The sequence below is a fragment of the Neodiprion virginianus genome, chromosome 6 (genome assembly GCF_021901495.1).
Source record: "Neodiprion virginianus isolate iyNeoVirg1 chromosome 6, iyNeoVirg1.1, whole genome shotgun sequence".
NCBI classification, from domain to species: Eukaryota; Metazoa; Arthropoda; class Insecta; order Hymenoptera; family Diprionidae; genus Neodiprion; species Neodiprion virginianus.
The window spans coordinates 21,075,546-21,100,592 of record NC_060882.1 but is presented as its reverse complement, the minus strand read 5'-3'; the positions used below and the strand labels follow the sequence as shown (position 1 = coordinate 21,100,592).

Sequence of the window (25,047 nt, the reverse complement as noted above, 5' to 3'; positions counted from 1 at the left end):
ATGCTGTAATCGAATGGAAAAAATACTTGCTGGTCTAGAAAAATGATTAAATATAGACAAATCTGTTTGCTATGTATCCTATGAACATATGTACGTTAAGATACATGACCCATTACGAGACACCCGACGTATCGCAAACGACTTCCAGATGCTACTGTTTGCTTGATAAGTTTTAAGGTACAATGTTCAAAGGTACTGATGAACACCATGTGCTTCGTCTTACCACGCATTCGTTTATTGTTTATGCAACATGTCGTTACACCGGCAATGATTGGTGCACGCGATCTTCGTGAGGCTCGTTTAATTCACCTTGAGGAGGATCTATCTTCTCCATTTTCATGAATGTAGAGTGATGTGGCAAAGTTTCGATCGTTCTGTTTCATTCGTTCATCACTTCATCCAATCGACCAAGAGTGCCAGCTTTCACGTCTGAATTAAACCATCTTACCTTATCCACGTGGATTGGCATTGGTGTCGCCAAAAGTCTGCCTAAAATGATTGAAACTTGGAAGTCTACGGACTTTAATATCCTTATTTCTTTACGTGATAGGACGTGGTACCACCGGTTTCGATCCGTCCCGTTTTAACGCGGCGTTACGTCATTTGTGATTGATCGTCGATTTCAATGCGTGACAACTCAAAGGGGTTCACCGAAAAAATATATTCGAGGCCTAAGTTAGTTCCACCGAGTGAACGTTACTCGCGCGAATCAGTGGAATGAAATCCTTGAGCTTACAACGAGCGTTGATTCTAACAAAACCCTAATTGCTTTGCGGCGTTAATTTCTTCCTTGATTACATCAACTTCGCATCGCTACGTACAGTAACTGGTTACATCATTATGAGCAATGTGAACCCAACATAACAAATAATTTTTGCTTGATAAATAAATGCAAATCATTCGATTCCATCGATTCCGTTTCTACTGTTTCGCTCACTTTTCTTGGCAAGGAATGACAAGCCAAAAAGTTTTTCATCCCAACCGGGCAATAACTTACCTTTTATAGATTTTTACGCATTTTCGCTTCCTAGGATCAATAAAATTTTTACAAAAATTCAGCCGAGCTAAGCATTTGTGTACAAGAACCGTGCTGAACTGTAAAAGGATCTTTTTAAGAAAAATATTTCGCGTAATTAATCCCTAATGATGAAAAATAATATGGTTATTATAGGATGTGAAAAATTCTTTATTCTAAGAAAAAATAACTATGATTTAACGCGTTCGTTGAATGCGAAAACGAGTTGTTAGCTACTGTTTAAATGAGCGTGAATCTTCATCTTAGAACTAATGTATAATTGAACTAATAACAGGATATATCATACGCTATAAATCTAATAAAAGATATTTATACAAATGCATGCGTGATTCTTGATTAAGACAGGTGAAGATTTATGACCTAAGAGAATAAGAATCAACTATTTCTAGTAAAACCGGATATCCGTAAGGACGATTGTAAACAATTCAAATAATACGTTCATGTTTCCAGCACACTTTTGATCGAACTTAAATCTACGGCGTAAAAAAACAGGGACTACGTTACCCATTGAATAATATCGACGTGATCAGCGCGGCTAAGATGGTAAAAACTTTTCAGAATTGGATGCTTGAACTTCAAATACCGAATTTGATAATTTGACTGATTCAATGGCTGAATCGTCGCTTTTTATCGAACAACGCAACTGAGATCCGATTTTTTTCTTCATTCTCCCGTTGAATTTATTTTTAAGCTCCGCGTGTCCCTTTTGTTAAGTATGAGAATTTTTAACCTCCTTGTAATTCATCCTGCGGATGATGTTATCCTGTGACTTCGGTGTCTCGATTGCTTCCTGTAAATGTCGCAATTGAGAGATAAACAAATACTCAGTAGCCGTATCGGATGATTGTGCTGACAGAATATGGGGATGATTTTGAAAATCATATCAGCAGCCTGAATCACTCCAAAAGTCAGTCTAGTGTTAATGGTGTTATGGGATCGTTCTATTGTCGGCAATGAATTATTCCGTGACACCTTACCTCGTCCGAAATCGTTATAGTTTCATTGAGGGTGATGATTTCTTCCAGAAAACTGACAGAAGGGGATCTTCCGCGACTATAACTTTCATCGAATTCCTCATCGACCGTTAAGGTCTCGTTGAGTGATGGTTGCGGATTCCATGGGGATTCGAAAAGAGTCTTTTTGATCGGCGTAATGTTATTTCTTTCAATTGAATGCTTGAAATTGGCGGTATTATTGCTTGAAAAGACGATCAACGGCTTATTTTCCGGCATTTTTACCATCTCCACTGGAGTTGTTGAAAGTCGAATACACTGTGTCATTGGCCAGTATTTTAATCCGGTTTTCCTCGCTGACCACATGAATCGCGGGTCGTCAGTCACGTTTTTGTAAATCGGAGAAATCTCTGTCGGCAATTGGAGGGACAGCAGCCTTTTACGTGGAGTCATTTCACTCCAGTTATATTTTGATGATGACCAGTATGATATTCCAATTTCTACACTGTAAGACTCCTGTTGGTAAAAATTACGAATACATTTTCTGATTGGCAGGTTCGGACAAAATAAAAAATTTACATGAAAAATGTATGTGACTGAAATTCGCTGTCAACTTTGACATCTAAAATCGATAAAATAAACGTGAGTTAAATATACGTTACAGATACCGTAATTAATTGCTGTCATATTCACTGAACACGTATATTTTTACATATTTCCAACGTACACGACGGTTGACATTTTCTTCAGACACGTTATATTTCAGGCAACACTTATCATCGTACGTGTCACATACATTTATCGTTTTATCTGACGCACATGTTTTTCCCTATAGGCCGTCATATAAACGATTACCAGATCGACAGAAAATGGACAACAATAAACAAGGAGTAAAAAAACACGGAATGGTTGTTAAACTATTGGACAAAAGTCACAACTCATGGCTGGTTCAGTGTTGGTGAAAAAATTGCACCATTTTTATTCGCGCACATTGACGCGACGAACCATGAATCACGAGAATGTACGTAATGATGGTGATGATGATGAAGATTACATTTCCTCGACAGGCAACAAAGTGATTGCCGCACGTGTCCTTGGTTATATAAACGAGCAAGAATCATGTTCACCACGCGTCGGTCTAACGGACGTTAAATATGTGCTTGTGTGTAGGCGAGAACCATAAAACACGCTATTGAAAGGGACATTATTTTATTTGCTCTTATAATTCTTGCATACCTTTGAATGCAGGGATTAAGAATCTCTGACGAACGAGAAATATTCCACTTGGCAGTAACCGACGTCCTCCACGATGTACACAAATCTGATTCACCTTCTTAAACGCTGTTTGGGTCATCTTCGTTTGCTAAAATCAAACGTAACCATATGTTCTGGAGCTCCGAGGCGGCCAGTTTGAACATTTTCTGTTCTGTACTGTACATTCTAAAACACGTTTAATAATATTACACCTGGGCGACAGTGGGTTTTAGTTTTATTTAAAATTTATAGATAAGCGAGGGTCTTTATTACAAAAATCACAGTACCTTGTATACGCACAAATTAGAAATAATCGTTATTAGACCAGTTGCTCTTTACAAAAGGTTAGATGAAATACGTCGACGATACATGTATAATTAGGTACATATTACTTCAAGGAACAATTAAAAGATACATTTTCAGTTAAGAATAAGGATAAATGAAACACAGATACATGTTTAATCACGATGTAAAATTATATGGTTATTGGTAAAAAGGAATGGTCATAATACACTTGGATGAGCAAATGCTAAAAGCGGTTCGGGAATTATTCGAATACGATCAGTTTCGGTATCTTCTTTTCGGTCTTTGAAGATTTCACGTTAGTTATATCTTGTAGGGATATGGATTCCAATTTGTGTATCAAATGATAATCCTCAGCTTGTACCGACAAGGTGGACGCTTCTAAACATTCAGAGATCGTCGAATTTTCACCCTGCATTTTGTCATGTCTCCCTTTATCGGAACCAGTCGGCCGTTTACGAACTTGTTTACGTTTGCCAGCAGAGCTGAGTCCATCAAAAATTAAACAGTTTTCTTTGGATGGGAATGAAGAATGATTGGCACAAATTAGGCTACATTTATGAACGAAGCCCGACAACGTTTCGTTTCTAGATCTGGTATTGGTAGATTTTTTGGCAGTTGCGTCATCCTCGCACTCGACTTCAATGTTTGTCAGCGACTGATTGTGGCCCGAGCATTTCTCGACACCACGGTTAGGGTCAAGAGCGTTTCTTTCGGCCTCCAATTTATCATTTGAGAGCTTATCACTGATGCGATTGTCGAGATTTTTGGCGCATGGTTTTATGCCGACGTTGCCATTCTTCGGTGGCTGCATCTCGATCTCTTTCACGCCGAAAGACCACGAATGATCCTCTCCTCCTTGCAGATATGAATCAAACGAGACCCCATCATCCGAATCTGGATTATTTTCACTGTCTTGCTCACCGGTCAAAGTCTTCTGAGAACAATCTAGATCTGAGATCGACCTCTGCACCCACGGTACCATCTCGATTGAACAGTTCATGAACCCAGAATCCTCAAAGTGAGAATTAACGAGCTTCGGTGAGGAGTGAATCGTTCTCTGGTTCCGTGCACAAGATTTTAAATTTTTCAATCCTTCTAGCATCGAAGAATCCGTTTCATAAGAGGCTGTTGGTGAATCCGAATTTATGAATAACTCTCGACGTCGGATCGCAGGAGAAACGTAGATCAGCGAACCTTCTCTGTCAATTTGACCATTTGTCGCATCGCGATTTGCCTCTCCGATCTCATCCACCTCCTCGATATCGAGCTCAAATAGTTTCTCAATCGATTTAATGATCGGTTCGAATAGCCTTTTTCGTTGGCGAAAACTTGGAGCATTCGAAGGAAAGAAATCCAAACTTGGCGATCTAATTTCATTCGGACATGACGGTGTTATAGTCGTGGAGGGCGAGGTTAGGACTGGCATCATGCTGCAATTACGGTTAGTTTGTGATAATTGATATTATTGTTTTGTTTACTGAATCGACGAACAGAGGACAGAAAATTTGTCCTACGAATAACGGTTCTATACAGATTAGACGTTATCAAGTATTAACGCAGTACCGTTCAATTGCGAAATAGTATTACACCCTATGTTTCGAAGCATTACGAAATTTGGTGGATGTATACGTAGTTTCCGTACGTTTAATATCTATAAATTTTGTCGAAACTTCAAATGTGATTCTACAGATAAGACGCTAATAAGTCAAGGAAACGGGTCGCGGAGCCACAAGCGTGTCGAGAGATTAGGGAAAATTCGATCGTCGTTGACGATTCTTTCAAATATGTATCAGACTACTCTACTAACATGTACGACAACGATTAAATCACGCTTACGGATGGTACTCACAGTTGAAAAACTTTTTCCATAGCAAAGTTGTATAGAAGAACAGTTTCAGTACAGCGGATAAAAGTTACTCTCTTCAATAATCATGTGCGAACAGGGACACCGGAGGCTTATGAACACTGCTTGGGATTTATCTTTCCTCAACGGGCTATGGTGGTTGCGTTCAAACTTGAACTCCGAACTGCGAACCGTAATTGAGGTGGGAAATTCAAAAGTAAATAAACGGTGTACGAAGATATGTAGAAGGAAACTTTGCAACATTACAGACCAACGTGTAGCATATTGGAGTATAAAAGATAAAGTTGTATATGCGAATTACAATCCGTGCGGACTCTCGTAAAAATAATTGGCCAATTTTGCACGCACAGGATTGCTAACAATGAGCGAACGACCACATTGCCGTGGTTCCTGCATGGCGGTAGTAAAAATCCCTTGTACAGTCCGACCGACAAGTCGAATAGTCAAAGGGCCAGAGAATTCTGGAAAAAGATTCCGTTAGCAACAGAAGTAAAAGTAGAAAGGGCGAGAAAGAGAAATGATGAAAACGAGAATAGAGATGTGTGTATAAGTATATAATAATAATTTTAGAACGTGGGGTGGCATGGTGACATTTTACCACCAGGCATTGCAAGGAGGCTGGGAGCAGCAATTGCGTTAGATTACCGCCAATGAACGATGATTCACAACCGGTCGGAAATTTTTCTACATAGTCACGCAAGTGCATGTATAGGTGTATACAATATACAGATTGTAAAACATGACGCCGGCCACGTGGTCGGAGAGCCCAGCTTGCGTAGCCCTAAGCTCGAGCATTCGGAACTTTCCACTGGTTCGGTGACCTCAGGAGTGTCCGGTTAAGTGGTGCAGGCCAGTCTTTGGAACACTGGTGGCATAATATGCTTCACAATGTGAAACTCGCCGCACACTTGTGCCATGCCACTGTTACCACGTGTATACGTCATGGCGTTGCTCGTCATGGTAATGAGGCTTGACGTTGGGATCCCAGAGAGGATGTCCTCTCCCAGAGGATGTGAACGCGAGCTCTGCACCGTTGAACAGTAACTATGACTTGATACGTTCATGATGTTCGAAGGAAGTTCCGAGGGAGTCTGTTGCGGCTTTTTCAATTATTTCATCAAGCGTTTATTGTACCTTGTACTTTGAAATGGTGACCGCGAAACGACGCCTGGTGATGTATTGTGAGACCTTTATCAAGGCTGCAACGATTCTTCTCGATTTTTGTCACACCACAGGCGACGCACATCGTTGATTCTGTATACCCAGATCAGAAATGAGAATGTTATCGATATCTTTGACATCGCAGAGGTCCGCTTATGCAACACTCCACGACATGCGATGAACGTCATCGACCGTTATCTTTGTTGATAAGGATTTAACGTATTTTGCCAGGGGTCACATCATTTTGTTTTATAATTAATCTTATCTGTGTCCCTACATTTTTTCGAAGCCGTAGAGAGCATAAATTTAAATTCTTGGATTCTGTAACATAAGTTGAAATATAAAATTTCAGGACGAGAAACCAGTTGCTTCGTGTATAATTCGTAATAACGCACGGCATTGGTCTCGCGTTTATATGAAATGAAATGCTTATACTGAAACACAAACTGGAATGTCTTTCATTCGCATGTATCTTATGAAAAAAAAACTTCGAACAAACGATTAACAGGTATAGTCTAATTAGCCACTGGAGAATTGTCTGGCTAAAAACTAGACCTGCTAATTCCTCATTGCATCCTAGAAATGGCTTTATGTAGTCTTGTACTAATTGGAAACTGGTGCACGGACTTGTTCGAAGCATTACCGCACCTTCCCATCAAGTGTACACATCATAAAGGTTGAATAGTGAGAAATGTTTACCATCGAAGAAGATCTGAAATTATTATTTCAGTTTTTTGTGGGTGGTTTTTAAATGGCAAAACAATCAATTACAATCACAATGAAAAACCGAAAAAAATACAAGAATGTTTACAATGTATGGTAGATTTTCTCATTTACTTACGTAGAAGTGAAGGAGAGAGAACTAATCGCGGTCAATGCAAATAATTGAAAATTCCTGTACAAATGCCGTTAGTCGATAGATTTTTATAAATAGTTCACACAATTCTCGAAGAGCGCACACAATTCTCGAAGAGCCCATACAATACTTTGAAGTTTGAACTATCAGTGAAACGGACATTTGACTTTATCCAGATAATTGAACATTGTAATTACACTGCCCTCTATGATACTGGCAGCTATGGTTAGAATAATTTTGGTAAATGCGCAGTTGGAAATCTATTAGAAAATGTATGATACATTTTCTACGGAAATTACTTCTTTACTCATGATAGTGTTCAGAATTCCTGAGCTCTACTTGCTAGTGATTTGAAATTTATGTACCGATATTGTGCAATTTTGTCACGGAACCGAGGTGAAATTTGATGTACAAATCTAAACCATAGATAACTGTTTGATTTTTGTTAGTAAAATCGCACAAGAATGACCAACTACAGTTTTAATATAAACAAGATTTGTACATTACTAATTGACGTCCACTCACTGTCTGTGTTTTCATTCGCTAAAAGTGAAGCATCATTTGTGGAATCAGGATGTACCAGTTCGTAGTTATTGATTGAAGATATTTTCTTTCACAATTGACAAAGTTTGTAATTTGGCACGCTAAGGAAATACTGCCATATAGAATTTAGTTATAAAATTATGGTGTAAAAGAAATAAAATCAAATGTAGCAGTAGGGCTGCTTAAGTAGAGTTTTAAAACAGCAAAATCCTCAAAACTCAATACGGAATGGATATTCCGGATGACCAGTGAACCTGAAACAAAAAAAAAATCACATTCCAGTCAACCACTCCTTTATACGCGCAGATCGATTAACTACAAGTCAGGATTGTTAATTACTCTTCAACTGGGGTAACTCTAACGCCAATGTCGAACTTGTCGATTGTCGCCACCTCCTCGGGGGTCAGTTTGAAGTCGAACAGGTTGATATTCTCCTGGATGCGTTTCTTCGAGCTGGACTTTGGAATTGGGACGGTGCCGATGTCAATCTGCAAAAAAATGAGCAAGGTACGAATCGTAACTTGAATTTCTCACACACTTTTCCTGTATCACTTTAAAAACCCCGTATCTCATTTGAAACATATTTCAAGTATATTATACCATCGTACCAGATATCGAAGCACGACTTGAGCAGGACTTTTGCCGTATTTCTTTCCTATCGCGACGATTTCCGGTTCGTCAATTACCACGAGGGGGTCGCCCGGCTTAAACCAAGACCTGCGAGGAGCGCCGAGGGGGCTGTAACTAGTTATAACTATTCCTCGGGCTGCGCAGAAGTCGCGTAATTTCTTCTGGTTCAAGTTTGGATGGCACTCGACCTGGTTAACAACCGGCTTAACTTTTGCCACTTTCAGGATGCGGTCTATCTGCACCGAGTTGAAGTTGCTGAGGCCTATGCTCTTGGTGTAACCCAGACGATGACACTCCTCCATTCCCTCCCATGTTTCCTCGAGCGGGATATCGACGAACTTTCCAGAGAATAAGTCACCGGTTGCTTCCTGTGAAAAGAAACGAACACGCTCTAGGAGCTCGAATAGTATAAGGCAAAAATAGTTCAAGCTCTAATTTAACGATTGGTAATCACTGTTGAATTATGCAGATGCGGTCAATTGAAAGTCAACTAATTTTTGGATAACAAATGAAGGAAAAACTGTTTTTTTTTATTTTAATAATCCTCACTTCGACTGAAATCGGCCAGTGTATCAGGTACAAGTCGATGTAGTCAAATCCAAAGTTTTCCAAAGATTTCTTGCATGTTTCGATGACATCCTCTTTTTTGTGCTTGTCATTCCAGAGCTGCATTGTGGACAAATAATTGCTAATTGTTAATGTAGGTATAGGGTGCATTATTTCGATCGATAATTTTGTATAGTTACTGAAAAGCGAATTGAGTCGTTTGAAGGTGTTGAAAGGGTATTTCGTGCCTTAATTACAGGGTCTAATATCATCAAAAATATTTATCTCATTCACGACGGTTACAATAATTGTAATTGTCACAAAAATGTGAAGTTAATTTTCCCAAACTACTTGTAACATATGATAATTTGATTCTTTGTCTCTCTATTGAAAGTATAATTTTTTTTAACAGAAAATTGGTTCACTTCGGTTTCTTACTTTTGTAACAATGTAAAGATCTTCTCTTTTGACTACTCCCTCGGAAATTTTTTCTCGAATTGCCTTGCCAATGACATCCTCGTTGCCATATTTCATGGCACAGTCAAAGTGTCGGTATCCAGCATCGATAGCATCTTTAACAGCTTGTTCCACGACACCTGGGTCATCCTGCAACGTTATAATTTAAATTATGCATACATTGTACGACCAACCACCACGCAGTTCGAAGATATTAATTATTTTCATTATATGCCCACTGTAGTTAAAAATGGGTGAATAGACCAACGAATTTCATCGAATTATAGGTCTCAAATCTGCCTAATCAATTATGCCATTCTTTTTTATTGCGTATATAAGGCTGGCCTTGAAACTGCTTCATCGTAGTAGAGTAAGAGAATATACAGGATGGGCCTTTCTAAACCTGGAAACAGGGCATAGATTTAGTTGCTTCCAATATCTTATACTCTACAAGTTAACCGGAAAGTTACAGTTTCCGAGAAGTAAATCACAACAAGAAGAATTCTAGAAGTCATATCTGTGTCGAATAATCACAAAAGGATGTTTATATCAGTCGGTCTATTGGCAAGACTCATCCGGTATAATGTTGGTTAATGAGTAGAGAATAGTGCCGGTGAACAATGAAACGGGATTTACATTTAAAAAACGCACAGGAATCGGCTATTATGCGTGTGAAATTATCAAACAGTATATACAGTCATCGACTTTAATTACGTAACTAATTTCATTATCGTAAAGTCTACTTCAGATGCCAAGAAACTCGTCACTGGTTGAATGTTCGTCTCTTTCTTTACGTACACAACATTCCTTCAGTTATGTAATAATCAGCTCTACTCCGCACGTGTAACTGAGAACGATAACACTAGGTCATAAAAGAATATCCCAATCTCTCCAAGTTACGCTGTAGGCGATATAGGATGAAAAATTAAATTAGATAGATTGATTGGTATGCACCATTTCACTGTGTAGTTCTAGAGTAGATAATTGAGTAGAGCAATGAGCCTAAGTTGCGGGATGAATTAAAATTAAATAGAATAATGAAACTGCGTAAAATAGAAACCCACAGATAGATAAAAATCAAAATACCGTTGCGAAGTTTATACCATATCAGACCTCAAGCAAGGGGTTGCGAAATAAAGATGTTATACGAAGAAAAATTGACGAGAAACAAGTAAGTATGCGTGTAACATATGGCGTTAGAAGATCTTGCGAATAGTAGTTAAAACGTGAGAAATATAACGAAAAAACCATGAAAATGTAAAAAATAAATATATGCAGATATAGCGACTTACGAGGCCTTGCCAGGTGCCAAGGCCAAGAACAGGTATCTTCTCACCGTTGTTGAGTGTTACACTAGGAGCAGCCATGGCAGAAGATCTTGATCAACTGGCTACAGCAGGTTGGTTACGAGTTATGGCGCATGACAAATTTCAGCTTGTGACCACAATATGTGTGCTAACAAAAAGACGTACAGGCGCCCACCGCATGCCAGCGTGGGGGTAATCAAGTCTGCTCATGTAAACGCTTATCACTTAAGTCTTCATCCATCCTGTGACTTATCTTCTCGTATTATATCACGGGGAGATGCCTATCGAAAAGAATTTATGATCAATTTACAGTGGGCGTCTCGTAGATGTGTCTCAACTCTCTCACCGTCACAGGGTTGCAGAACGGTAGTATCACGTTATCAAAAACTTACTGTAAACTGATACAATCTTTCTACGTCCCTCCTTATCTCAGATTTTCATATGGATTGCGATTCAACTTCCACAACAATCTCATGCACGATCCTCCGCCCTTTCCTATCCTATTATTGTAACTGATAGCAAAGTGATAATGGATCATAGCAGGTTGATAGTTTCTAAAGCGCTTTGAAGTTGAAGTTTTTTACCGTAAACCGTACCTGGGAAACTCTATTTTTACAATACCATTCACGTTTTTGACTACGAGAAGTTTACTTAAAATGAAGCTAAAAAAAGAAAATTGTCACGTGTGAAAGATACAGGTAGCCAAATACGCGGTAGATCCACAAAAATCTTCCGCTTTTCGATCGGTAAAAATGTCACGTTCAAACAGCGACCGGTCAGCACTGCGAATCGCGCGCTGTCTCGCGATTGGCGGCTACCTTCACTTCTGCAGACGTCACGTCCAATCGACGATGGCGTTACATTGGCGAACCAGCGCGCAGCAGCACCTTTGACGTCACACTGACGCAGCATCATCATGCGAAAAACAATAATGGAGGCTTGTAATGCTGTCGAGCGCGAAGTTGCCAAAGTTTTGTTGAAATTCAGTGCGATAGACGACCACGGTGAAACTGTGCTACGGGATTTGATAAATCACATCGAATCCATTAAAAAAGAGCTCGAAAACGGTGAGTTTCCTCCCTACAGCAGGCTTACATATCCTTAGAACATACAAACAAAGGATTCTCCTTCAGACGTTACCCCGATTTAACGCACATATTTAACCCGCCGATAATAAAAATCAGGCTTGTTGTTTTGCCACGAAAATTCACGTCGATTTATCAACATAATTTAATCAAACAACATTATATTTCACGTCCATGTCGTCGTTACCAACTGCCATCTCACTCTCGACACTTTGTTTATTTCCACTTTTTCTTACGTTCAGTTCGTCGCCCTCCTTCATTGTCAGATTAACACAATCAATCAATTCTGGTCGATCAGTAGAAAGTTTTGCAATCCAATTCAACGCCATTTCAACGAGCAGCTATTAAAAAACTGCGATATAACCTCAATAAAAGACGTTGTTGATCTACGCACGCAACTTCTGTCATAAATTTACAATCACGAATCGTAGATTCTCGAAATTTTTTGATTATCTTAGATGGTGTAACCGAATTTAATTCGATCGAGTTGAACTTAGCTGGAGAAAAATCTAGCTTTGAAATGTTTTCTTTTAACAAACATAGATTAAGGATGTTTTCATTTAGTAATCGTACTTCTTTTTCGGTGTCTTACTTATTGATATTTCTTAAAATTCAATACTTTATACAAAATTTGAAAATTCTTTGCTATCAGGTCCACCCGATCACGAATTGACACAATGTCAAATACAAGTGTTAAATCAAGCGATGACCAAGGTCCGGGATACAGTGCAGCGATTAGCGACAGATCATCGCGACCTTCACAGCACAGTTTCAAAAGTTGGGAAAGCCATTGACAGGAATTTCATTGCCGACTTTGCTAGCACAAGTAGAGAAGATGTGTTCTCTGGACCTGAAAAAACACACCTACTCAACCAGGTTATCTGCCAGCATTTTTACAGACAGGGAATGCTGGATATTGCCGATGAACTCGCGTCGGTAAGTTATATTTCATATTTATATCTACTTTTTGAGGTATAGGTGAGGAATTTTTCACACAGCGTATTTGTTTTATTGACAGGAAGCTGGAATCAGGACTGAAGAAGGCAGAAAGGAACCCTTCACAGAGTTGAACCACATTTTGGATTGTCTGAAGCAACGTAACTTGGAGCCGGCTTTAGAGTGGGCGCGCAATCACCGCGAGGCACTTCTCGCTCAGGTAAGACGAGTATTAAAGTCTCTCCAGGCACAAAACAAGAATCGAAATATCAGAAACAAAACAGATTGAAATATGTGCTTAATTACGGAAGAAATGAAGTGACAAAGTAATTACGTTTCAGAACTCGTCGCTAGAATTCAAGCTGCACAGACTACATTTTATAAGACTAGTCCAACAAGGTCCCGCGAAACAGGGCGAGGCAATTCTTTATGCCCGAAAAAATCTCACACAGTTTGTTGCACGATATGAGAAAGAAGTTCAGTCTCTGATGGGGACTCTTATGTATTTACCCAATGGAATACAGTCTTCACCTTATAGTCATTTATTAAATCCAACGCTGTGGCTTGATATTCACGATGTTTTTACTAAAGAGGCGTGTACACTATTGGGTCTCAGTGTCGACAGTCCACTCTCCGTTTGGTAAGTCCTGAAATTAATATTTATGAATCATAAGAACAAATCAGCACCAGCTAGTGGAAGCTGCTACATACAATCAGTTCTAAGATTATCCTTTTTGTGCAGTATAAATGCAGGATGCACCGCTTTACCTGCGCTTTTAAATATTAAACAAGTGATGCAGCAGCGACAAGTGACTGGTATCTGGAATGGAAAGGATGAGCTTCCTGTAAGTTGACGTATATGTATGTAGTGTAAAGTCGAGATGTATATGAGATAAGATAAGGCAATTTCACCTGTTTCTCAACAGATCGAAATAGACTTGGGGAAGCAGAGCCGTTATCACTCTGTATTCGCGTGTCCAATTCTACGACAGCAGAGTACCGAAAATAATCCACCAATGAAGTTGGTTTGCGGTCATGTAATTTCACGAGACGCCCTCAACAAATTGACTAGTGCTAATAAGTACGACATTTGGATAAAGTAGCGGTACAACACACTGATATCAATGTCACTTTTTAAAGAAATCAATTTGTTTCCAGATTGAAATGTCCGTACTGCCCGGTCGAACAAAACCCAGAGGACGCCAGGTTAATATACTTCTAGACTCTAGTTAGATGTGATATATCGTATTTGTAATGAATATACTTTATGTTTCTCTCCTTAGTAATTTTACTAAATGTATAGGTTTACAGATACATCAGTTTTGTTCGTTTGATATGGCTGTAAGGGCTAATCGGAACAGTTATGTACACGTATTGTACACAAGGCTGCTAAAGACTTTGATCAATTTCCGTGGGATTTCCTTTACCAAACTCAATTTGCTTTGTTCTGTTTTTCTCGTTTTCTTAACCTATGATCAAGTTTAGAACAAAAAATTATTTGCTTTGTTCGAAACTTTGCCAATTACTCGTGTCAAGCATAATAGTTTTTCATCAATCCCATCTGTCGAGTACGAAGTTCAGTTGTTGCATCAGTACATGTTCAACAAACTTGTTTTTGCACTCACAAAACAAAGGGGAGAGATGAAAAAAAATTCAATGTTTGCCTGATTCGTTGGCGCAGATTATTTTTATTATTGTTCGGGTCAATTTTTCGTTCCTAATTGCGATACTCATTAGTTGAATATCAAGTCACGCACCACGACTGGATACTTTTGTTATCATTGTTATCGGTTATATTTTTTTTGGTGTTATCCTCGGAACCGAATAATGTTATTTATTTTACTGTATTCCATTCTTACTGTTATAAACACATCGTCAGATCGCTTATTTTGGTAAAGGAATGTCCCTATGATGTTGAGCTACCTATTAGCTATACACTTGTTTGTGTAAAATAGTTTTATATATTATAAAGAAAAACGAAAAACAGAAAGAAAACAAAGGTGTGAATTAAATCTAGTTGCGACATGGTGTACTAATGGATCGATTCTAACAGCGCATTAGTTGAGTTGTCACAATTACGTCGTGTGATTCCTTAGCGTATCGATAATATTAACATTCATATTATACTCAAATCGTATCTGAATTCACGTAAGATAAATTCACGAAATACGATTTGAAGATAAACATACACACTGACAAGGAAATGTCGATCAGAATGAACCGCGTGGCATTCTCATAATTAAATTAAATCTATATATTCGTATGACGAGCCGTTATTGGGTCCTAAATCTGTAAACTGTATCAACTTCATCATCACTTTTTATTGCACTGGATATAGTTATACGTATTCTGGGATTTATAATCATAAAATCGTCCGAAGACGATTTTACGCGCCTCTGTCAAAGTCCCGATGATTGATTACATCAAAGTAACACAGTGTGTAATGCGATTTTTACTCACAGATTTCTTAACATTATCCCTGTAATACTTGAATACAATATACATAATCCCATAACCGACGGTTAATTAACGTAATGCGAGAAGATTACTCTCGCGAAATGTCGTTTTTAAATAATCTGTAGTCACATAAGGTATATAAATTGTTATTAAAACTCGCGTTCAATCACCTTAATCAGTTATTGAAGGGTAAGAAACAAGTTTTTACCAATTCAGAAAAACGATTGTAGTTTAAAAAAAAATACGCGGTTTTCAGCCGTCCTTGGGATCCTGGAGATTGTAGAAAACCATTCTGTAATCCACGATTCCTTAAATTTATAAGATAGTGTCCTGTAGACGTTTACTTTCGTTCTGAAAACTGTTGACAATTTAGTCTACTTGTTGACTTTGGAAGGTTTAATTTAGTCTGTTAACTTTGGAAGGTTTTTATCTTTCGTCCGGGACTATCACCTGATTTTGCGTTAGTACACAAATTGGCTGATCAACCCTCAATTTCGACTTTCTAGTAATTCGCGGCAATGATTATTCTACTATTCTAATTACTATCATAATAACGGAATGTAGATTATAACGAATTATTATCAATATTCCGTATAGTATGAAACGATTGGGAGACATAGGTTACCTAGTATATAGGAGGGATTATTTACGTTTTAGTCAATTGCGCGGTTGAATAACAAATAAACATATAATGAAGTATTTATTTACTGCAATATATTATAGGTGAAGTGATAAATTATAACATATGTACAGAGCCATAGATTGAATCTGACATATTTAGGGCCACCGGTGTAGTGTGCCATTTGTTTGACATGGAAAACAGATGTCGATGGCCGCCTCGAATATGTTAGAATAAATCGTACTGCACGTGCATATGGATTTTTATTTTTTTATTTTTTTTCGTAAGTAACATTAAGTATGATTATACTAGGTAGTCAGTCGCTCGACGATCGGTTCAAATCTCTGTACACATTTTTATTATAAAAAGTTTTATATTATAGCCGATATCTGCCGAAATTTTTTCTCGAATAAAATGTTACTTATGAAAATGGAAAGAATTTTTCATCTTTCCTACCCATATAGAATAACATCTACACTATAAGAATATTAACAAAACTACAAGGTGAAATAGGTTCTTGGTATTATCTACACGGAGGGAAAGGATTATTTGAGTCAAGTAATATTCATACTAAATGTTATTGTCAATTGCGGTGAACACTATACTTACATGACAACGTGTTCGCTTTAATATTGATTCAAAACGCCTTTATTTGAGTAAAGAAACACGTTTCGGACGATTTGGAGATGTGTTGGACATGTTTCAGAAATTGATTTGTTGTTTTTTCCAAAATTTGGGTTTTTCTCTCAACGTTAGAATATTCCAGAAAACAAATAACGGCAATCGATTTATCAGAAAATTTTACCCCTATTTCATATACTTGACAATTATTTGGAGTGTAGTATATCCCGAGAAAATCGTAAAATATAAATCCGATAATCAACGGCTAAAACCGGCAAATTTATTGTTAATTGTTAAGGTGAAGTGAGCGGGAAGTAGTCGAGGAACGTTGTTCGGTTTGATTTATTAGCGCCGTACAAAGTTTTACGGCCGAAGGGCGACCTACCTGGTTGGTGATCAGAGCCGAAGTGATAAGATTAGCCGCGCTCCTAACGCGTCTCGCTATTTTTCCCCCACCACCGCGCCGCTGGCCTAGAAGGTCTGCTGGTAGGGCCCGACGCGCTTTCGGCGGTCGCTTTCCAAAGTTTTCTCTCTCGCTCGCTCCTACGCTCGCCCGCCCATCGGCTCCGGATCGGTCTTGCGACCTCCTAGTGCCGTTTAGGGTGACCTGCATGGACTTGAAAAAAACGAATTTCCCGGGAGGTCTATAGCCTTCAAGGAGAAACTCCCTGAAGCTGAATTGGCGTTACGTACTCGATGACACATATCATGTGTTCGAGCACGTTCGCGGGCGAACGTCGAACCGCGAGAGAGACGCGCAACCTTTTCGGTCGCTCGAATCCACTAATTTTGAAATGACTATCCGTCATTCTCGGAGCCAGTACTAGTACAATGATATTTTTGATGAATATATTCTCTACTTGTCTCAAAGCACGCGGTGTTTCTCTTACCTCGTGAACAAATCATGCAGTGCAACTGAATCAACCAGTTATGCCAAACAATTGCTCCGCTTGGATCAACAAATTATTCGATCGATGTAAATTTGCCGTTGACTTGAATCATGTACTTATTTTATTTCAAGTACCTAATTGTTTCTGTCAACGAACATGCCATTTCGGGTTACAATACATAAGCTTCAAATGAAATGGTGTGTAGTTGACTCAATTTCGGAAACACATCAGAAGGTTCACTCGAATTAATACTTGACTCGGTCGCGACAAGAAAAAGGCTTTTCTCGAATTAAGGAATTCGCTTGATTCAATCATTCTGACAAACTAATTTTATCGAAATTGTTGAATTGAAGTTATTGGATTTTGAACAAACAAGGAATACTATTTTGTAATAAATGGACTCCAACGAAATTTATTTTGTTGGTTCAAGAATTCTTTCCTCTCCGTGAACTGTTATCACAATCTTTCCGTTCTATCGTAAGGTGATATTTGTTCAATGAGTAAATTATTGTAGCTGGCTGCTTTCTTGTATAACCCGACAACCCGCAGTCGCTTACATTGACCAAACATCCGCTAGGTTTGTATAATGTATTCCATAGCAACAATTTGTAGATCTCACCTGTTCCATTGCCAGCCGTTCAACCGTGCAGTTCAGTTGTTCAGCTCTTGACTAAATTTGTTGCGAGGTTAACGTATCACTCAACTTACTGCAGACGAGTCTGCAATCATGAACAAGTGGTGAGCTATCGAGAATTTTGTGCGATTTGCCGTTAAACAAACGCTCATTTGACATTATGAACCTGTTTATTTCGTAAATTCACAGGAGAGAAACGAAATCTGCTACAACGAAGAGCAACAACAAACCCGTGTCTAAGATAGCAACCAGAGTTAATTGGTGGGTTCGATATTATTATAGCGAGATAAGTCATTAGTTTAAATAAGAAATTATATTACGTTTGATGCATGACAACTATGAATTTTCGAAAACCCTAGCGAAAAAAGTGGTAAAAACAGATCATCGTGGTCCGCGAATTCTGCACTGAATTTGATTCCACGCGATGATGCTGAATTATCTGCGAACAAGTCGATCCCTAAGGAAGCGAAGCCTGATGTAACGCTGGAATTAATTACACGAAAAAAAGCGACCGATGATCAAAAACTGAGAGTGGCGAATAAAAACCCGTCGTCGATTGACCAAAGTTCGACAACGCCATCCTCGGAAATATCGAGCAAGAATGATAAACGGGAGTTCGATGAGACTTCGCATAGGCAAAAATCTAAATCTAATCAGAAAAAAAAGTTTTTCGACGAGTTGATTCAGTGTGAAGGAAGCGTCGAGACGCTTTTACAGACGAAAAAGCCGGCGAAGACAATTTACGACGTCGACGTAATGACACCCGACGATATTAGAAAAACTCTAGCTCGAATTGACTCCAACACGGCCAAGCCATTTTCTTTCCTTACCGATATTATCGACGATCCTCAAAATGAGAAGCGAAAACTCACTACGCAGGGTATTTGCGACCAGGAATTGGACCCAACCGATATTGACGTAAGGTGTTAGGATTTTGCGATTTTTATATCACGATTATCATCGTTTCAGTTTTCAAATGTACTGTGAAAAGTTCGCATTCAGTAGCTCGGAAGAATTTGTGACGGCGCAGAAATGGTATTTGAAGAAAAATTCGTGTTAACGTGTGGGAAATAATTATGTTGAAATGTTTCAGCTTCAATTAGCGTCGCTAATAAAACGCGTCGAGCTAAATCGATCACTGTTGGAAAAAACGAATCAGCGAATCAAGGACGTAAACTTTATAACAGAAAGAAACAGGATGATTTTATTGAGAGACATGAACTACGGTATGTCGAACGAAAATGAAAATAATAATTATCTCAGAGAGAAACGATGCTGCATGATTCTTAAAATCGTCATCATTTTTTTTTTTTTTTGCGCATTCATTAGACGAGGATACGTTTCTGCTAATGAAAGAAGCTGGCGACATAAAAGGGCCTGTCTCACCCGTCGATTTATCGTCGGTGTCTCATCCAGCAATAGGTAATTTAACCGAGAGTTTTCGGTGAAACTTATCACTTGACGCCTGCAGCTAGGCAAACGAATCTACTACAGATTAGACACAGTAGCTGCATTTGGATGTTCGGATGCACCTAAAACACATTGCTTCAAATTAATTAACGATGTTCCAGACGAGCTTCAAAAGACGATGAGCTCGACCATCGAGATGTTGGAGTACGTTCATAAAATGTCCAACGGAGATTTGACATACGAAGAAATTCCCCCGGAGTTGACGGATTATTTGAATGCGCCGATCACAGTGGCCGGTGAAAACCTGCAAAATGATTAAGTAATGTAATTTTGTTGAAAATTTCATATACTGTGCGTGGCATGTTTGAATAAAGTTTTTCAATCACTGCAATCACCTCGCGTGTGGTTTATATTGATTTATTTGCTTCAGCACATTTCTCATATATATATGTAGATATACATACGTGACATACATATACATTAAACTTCGGTACACATCGTATTCACGTGATTAGAGATTAGTTGCTCTGATTATTTTACTTTATTTTATATAATTTTTCGATCTGCAGTTTTATCATTCATCATTTCCAGTACACAGTGTCGCCGCATATTTCGTTATATCACGAATATGCTTACAGTTTTCAACATTTCAAAGCAGACGATATTCATAAATACTCTTGCAACAATGATTATTCTAACAATGAGAATGGAAACAATATCTAACAATAATACTGGTAACAATATACATTATACATAGAGTTCCCATGCAAGGTGATACCCGTCGTAAAATGATCTATTATACACATCATATCTATACATCGTTATACAGTTTTATCAAGGTAGTTGGTTACTATAAATATAATATCATGTATTATAATTTTAACGATAAGAGATCGCCAATCGTTTGAAGGTTGTTGTCAATAAATATAACAATTTCACATCAAGCGGATTTGGCAGAGCTCGGAGCTGGTGTAATTTTCGATGCTCTACATGAATAGAATATTATGACATGATATTTTAAACGCTGTACATGATTCGAAATAATTCGATGAATATACATAATCTTTTAAGAACACGCCTTTATTTATTACACAGGCAAAAATCGGACCCATACACCAGCTGGTTAAATATTACAATATAATATACGATTAATAATTTATTCACGCGATATGAATTACGGCAAACGATAGGCGACGGTTACTCAAAACTGCCTTGCGGCTTTGGAACGAAAAACTAATTACAAACAGAGGCATAAAATAAAACAAATCAGGCGTAACGTGTAACAGTCGCAATTGAAACAAGTAATCATTACATTATTATCGTTTTTTTTCAAGCAAAGTGGCGAAATATCCTCCCAAATTTTAGTTACAAGGAGTTGTGCTTTTTTTTTTTTGCTTATTGTCGGTTCACAATAGCAGCCCTCAACGAGTTACTTCCACTTCTATTAAACGAAAAAAATACTCGGGATCAAAAATGATCGAACAATTCATCCTGTACTTTATCATGTGCGTAAGTAGGTGAAAATTAAAGAAAAAAAAAAACAACTTCGTCGATAATCACGAGAGTATTATTAGTAAAGTTTGTCCAATATCAATTGGTGAGTATTTCTATCTGCATTATGAATTGGTAACCGAACGTAAATTTCAATAAAATTGCAAGTGGTATGTACATAATTTACGTCGAGGTATAAATGACATACGGAAATTTTCTTTTCCAAAAGAGAGTGAAAAAAAATAAATAAATAAATAAAAATTCATAACATTCGATGATTAAATTCTAAATTTTCTCTTGTATACCTCGCAAAAAAATGCGATGGTTCCATAAAGAGATGAAAGAATAATTAACAGCGCCGGGAAGCGAATACATACATACTGCGACGGAACGGGTAAATTTTTAATCGCTAATTATTAGTACAGTTATAGTATGTATATCCAGGTATCATAATGTACCTATTATACGTACGGATTTATGATTAATTTTACTTATTTATACAACTAGTGCACGCGCGTTACTCCAAAAATTTGTTAGTTATTTCCTTGATTATTTTTTCTTTTTTTCTTTAACCCTTATAACTCGGAAATGAACATAACGCTGGCTACTGCTGCACATGAAGGACATTCTTTTCCAGATCAAACACAATAATTTATCACGCATACACAATTAGGTTACACTAAAAATCATAGTATAGGGTTATATATATATATATATATAAATACGTTCGTTGTCTTTTCAACTGCCCGCTACAACTCGTCTTTCTATACAGGGCCTTGTACCATTTGATTGCATCGGCAATTCGAATATCTAGCGATGGCAACATATTAATTTATTGCCGCATCAGTATAATATATAATTCACTTTACGGAATGATATAATTTCTTCCTTTCCGTTAGGTAGCAATGAATGATAAACGTATATGTGTATAATAAACTAAGCATTCGCAACGTAGCAGTAATGTGAAAAAAATTATTGTTAAAAAAAATCTTTGGAAACGTAATTTTTGCATAATTTTTGTCGATTAACACGGACAATGTACAAATGAAAATACACTACGTATCGATGAAGCATGTTGTAAAAAATTATAATTTATGAACGAGTATCCGCATGGAAAAGTAGTGTAGATAATGCGGAAATGAAAGAAGAAGATGGAGAAGAATATATTTAGATAAGAACATTTCTAAAGGTATCTCAGCAGCAGTGATCTGATTATATGATACATCGTCAAAAATATAGTATGATCAATTTGGTAACGTATATATGTATACGTAGACGATCTACGGAGTATCTTTACTGTGAATACATCATCACCTTGGGTATAATTATACAATAAACAGCCGCTCCGAGCCGAGCCAAGCTCATTGTGCCAGGTGCGAATGATTCGCTATTTTGGATTTTAAAAGCGTGCATGCAAATTTCTTCGATGATCAGACCAGGCTCCACGAAACCTCGAACTAAATTGACTCGCGTTATCGTACTTGGGAGTAGCCGCGCAAAGCGACCCCGTTTGATTTTCCAAACGAATGCAGCGCAAACACGGATGTGCGTACTAGCCGATAGTCTCCGGTGTCGTAATTCAACATTGTCTAATCCCTCCGACTGGCCCCTTGTGACTACACAACACGAATAATTCCTTTTAAACACGCATAATAACTTTTCGTTATACTCGAGACTTGCACAGATATTATTATTAAGCTCGTAGACACAGATTCACGATAATTTGATTCTCATTATACGTGGAATATATACCTGTATATAATATTACGCGGATAAGCATAGACAAATATTTAAACATCCGTTATACACGGTGCAGCTACATATATGGAATGTCAGCGCGCAGTTTTGCACTAAGAATAGTTTTTTTAACACACCGAACGATCATAAACATATATACGTATATCTATGACACGCGAGTATATTATCATAGATGAGATGTTTGTCGTGTATTATATAGACAACTTTCTATTCCTAAATCTGCACGTTCAATGAATACACACATTTATAGTATACATATATATATATGTAATATTTAATATAGGTATAACGCATGCAACTGGTACTTGTAGTAGCTTAGGATCTCGACACAAATTTTTCTGCGATTATATGGGAAACAATAATTTTCCTTCTTGGACTTAACAACGCAATCTAATTAATCAATTAAGTACTGCGGTAAGTCTTGCATCATATTCAAGTTCAATGACTCAAATACAGAACAGACATTGAACAGAGATCGTAATTTTTCTAAGTTATACATATAGATATATATATATATGTATTAGCTAACGAATACTCATGTATTATACAGTATTACGTATAATATGATGTATTGCTTCTACGAACGTTCTACGGAGCCATAACTATTGCGTTTTATCCGAGACCTGCAATCTTTTCTTTCCCACAAACCCGTCGAGCTAGCACCGACAATCGCGACAGTTTGCGCCGCAAATACATTTTTATTACTTCTTCATCCGTAAAACTCGAAATATTCGAAAATTCGTCGAGCCTTTTCGTCATGCTGTGCGATTGAAAAAAAGGGAAAAAATTAATTCCTCATGACCGATAAGTACTCGCTGCTTCCGGATCACTTGCGAATCCAATATTCGTTGCCACTTATTCAGAGGGTTGTATTTTTCGATTTCGTCTTTTTATCATTTTGATTCTCACACCAATTACACGAACGATTTTATAATCGTAGAATTTTGAGGACTCTTCATAATACCCAGCTGCTTGTGTATCGCCCGGTTTCCTTGCAGCCATTCAAGGAATCCACGCTGGGCGGTGCCTCTTTTATTTTTGCAAATTTTGAATAAACGAAAAACTTTCACCTCGTAAATAATTAGCAAACATAAGGATTTGTGCCGGAATAATAAATTTTGCTTGTGGTTACGTCCATTTCATGTTTGCCGTCCTGATTTTTAATTATAGTAGTATATATTGTAATCTTGAATTACAACAACGATTATTACTCAACTACTGCATAAGATTTGCTGTCTTTTTTTTTTGTATTTCAACATTTTTTAATTTTTTTACTTTTTTTGTGGAGTTTTACAACATTCGAGTTCGAAATCCTTGTTTTTTTTTCTACGATTCATCACATGTACCCTCTAAATCGTAACGATATACAGCGATATATGTTTTTACCCCATGCATATGTAATCTATTTTTACGAGAAGCTTCCTCTATAATAGATTGTTATTAATTTATGTATCTCATGTATGCTTTAATACAAGTATATCGTGATCGTGTCATCTAAAATTTTAATGTCATCTCTCTTAAAATTTAGTAAACCGTGCGTGGAGTATAATGCCTTGTATATATTGCACCGTTTTTGTTTTGAATATTGTACTTACACTATTGTAAACACATTATTATAGCCTACAGCTATTCTACCCCGAATATTTCCGCTACTTAAGTATCTAATCAACTACAGCTTTAGTATTTATCAATACTACAACTCATGTAATATTTGAATTGCTGAAACTGCATACATAATGTAAACCTTTATTATCAATTATATATAAATATGAAGGTATAATTTGATGCGGAGAAAGCGTATAGAATCTTTTTTCGAATCAGACTTCGAAATGAACATCAAACGAAACGAATCAAAAGAAAAAAAATTTGCTAATTTCATAAATATGCAACGTACCTATATCCATTCCATGTGCATGAAACTCACGGTAAATCATCGTTGATGTATACGAAATAATTATAACAGTCATAGTCGAATCGATCGAGGCCGGTTCTTAATACATATACCAAGATCAATATTCGTGTAATAATTTACTACTAACCTATTGTTCGCCATCCTCTTCGTTCTGGTAAGTTACGTATCGTACGGAAGATTTTTCACCAATAATTAAAGACTGAAACAAAATAGTGAGTAATTTATTTTTGTTATAATCGGTACCATCAATTGGTCTTAATTAAATACCAGTAGTTGGCAGAAGAAAAACAACAACAGATAATTCCAATCATATGTACTGACC

The 25,047-nt window shown here is 37.5% G+C and overlaps 4 protein-coding genes across 9 annotated transcripts in view; 2 read left to right on the top strand and 2 right to left on the bottom strand.

The window, feature by feature from the left end:
- Positions 1-1,172: 1,172 nt before the first annotated feature.
- Positions 1,173-11,078, bottom strand: LOC124308067 (aldo-keto reductase family 1 member B1-like). Of its 4 annotated transcripts, XR_006908905.1 has the most exons (9): positions 10,898-11,078; positions 9,588-9,755; positions 9,153-9,269; positions 8,582-8,971; positions 8,313-8,461; positions 7,956-8,227; positions 3,226-3,352; positions 2,014-2,505; positions 1,173-1,826 (listed from the first exon to the last, which is right to left on the bottom strand). XR_006908905.1 is itself a non-coding variant. In XM_046770408.1 (6 exons), the coding sequence occupies exons 1-6, from the start codon at positions 10,970-10,972 to the stop codon at positions 8,185-8,187; spliced, it is 942 nt and encodes a 313-aa protein (XP_046626364.1). In that variant the 5' UTR covers positions 10,973-11,078; the 3' UTR covers positions 7,896-8,184. The 4 variants fall into 4 exon arrangements, 3 of the variants coding, with proteins under 3 accessions (XP_046626363.1, XP_046626362.1, XP_046626364.1); XM_046770408.1 differs by lacking the exons at positions 1,173-1,826; positions 2,014-2,505; positions 3,226-3,352 and having other exon boundaries at positions 7,896-8,227; XM_046770407.1 differs by lacking the exons at positions 1,173-1,826; positions 2,014-2,505; positions 3,226-3,352; ... (3 more) ...; positions 9,588-9,755; positions 10,898-11,078 and adding an exon at positions 3,462-4,979 and having other exon boundaries at positions 7,956-8,171.
- A 740-nt stretch (positions 11,079-11,818) lies between these two features.
- LOC124308066 (E3 ubiquitin-protein ligase RMND5A) lies at positions 11,819-16,439 on the top strand. Of its 2 annotated transcripts, none has more exons than XM_046770404.1 (7): positions 11,819-11,979; positions 12,650-12,933; positions 13,016-13,153; positions 13,275-13,573; positions 13,676-13,778; positions 13,860-14,014; positions 14,074-16,439. In XM_046770404.1, the coding sequence occupies exons 1-7, from the start codon at positions 11,829-11,831 to the stop codon at positions 14,153-14,155; spliced, it is 1,212 nt and encodes a 403-aa protein (XP_046626360.1). In that variant the 5' UTR covers positions 11,819-11,828; the 3' UTR covers positions 14,156-16,439. The 2 variants fall into 2 exon arrangements, with proteins under 2 accessions (XP_046626360.1, XP_046626361.1); XM_046770405.1 differs by having other exon boundaries at positions 11,820-11,979; positions 14,092-16,439.
- A 1,808-nt stretch (positions 16,440-18,247) lies between these two features.
- On the top strand, positions 18,248-19,955 carry LOC124307974 (uncharacterized). The gene is made up of 6 exons (XM_046770225.1): positions 18,248-18,258; positions 18,344-18,415; positions 18,514-19,072; positions 19,248-19,380; positions 19,484-19,576; positions 19,726-19,955. The coding sequence occupies exons 1-6, from the start codon at positions 18,248-18,250 to the stop codon at positions 19,881-19,883; spliced, it is 1,026 nt and encodes a 341-aa protein (XP_046626181.1). The 3' UTR covers positions 19,884-19,955.
- Positions 19,956-19,965: 10 nt separating this feature from the next.
- Positions 19,966-25,047, bottom strand: part of LOC124306975 (synaptic vesicular amine transporter) — a 32,732-nt gene continuing 27,650 nt past the window's right edge. For both annotated transcript variants that reach the window (XM_046768210.1, XM_046768208.1), the window contains exon 12: positions 19,966-24,924. In XM_046768210.1, coding sequence (XP_046624166.1) covers positions 24,853-24,924 — 72 coding nt within the window. In that variant the 3' untranslated portion in view covers positions 19,966-24,852. The remainder of the gene's footprint in view (positions 24,925-25,047) is intronic.

Excerpts from the sequence above, each read along its gene's own strand:
- LOC124308067 (XM_046770406.1), bottom strand. The coding sequence starts at position 5,418 with ATGGAAAAAGTTTTTCAACT. Across the intron at positions 4,980-5,398 it reads ATGGAAAAAGTTTTTCAACT|CATGATGCCAGTCCTAACCT; the intron begins GTGAGTACCATC and ends CCGTAATTGCAG.
- LOC124308066 (XM_046770404.1), top strand. The coding sequence starts at position 11,829 with ATGCGAAAAACAATAATGGAGGCTTGTAATGCTGTCGAGCGCGAAGTT. Across the intron at positions 13,154-13,274 it reads GCGAGGCACTTCTCGCTCAG|AACTCGTCGCTAGAATTCAA; the intron begins GTAAGACGAGTA and ends ATTACGTTTCAG. Across the intron at positions 13,574-13,675 it reads GACAGTCCACTCTCCGTTTG|TATAAATGCAGGATGCACCG; the intron begins GTAAGTCCTGAA and ends CTTTTTGTGCAG.
- LOC124307974 (XM_046770225.1), top strand. Across the intron at positions 18,416-18,513 it reads ATAGCAACCAGAGTTAATTG|CGAAAAAAGTGGTAAAAACA; the intron begins GTGGGTTCGATA and ends CGAAAACCCTAG. Across the intron at positions 19,381-19,483 it reads ATTGAGAGACATGAACTACG|ACGAGGATACGTTTCTGCTA; the intron begins GTATGTCGAACG and ends CGCATTCATTAG.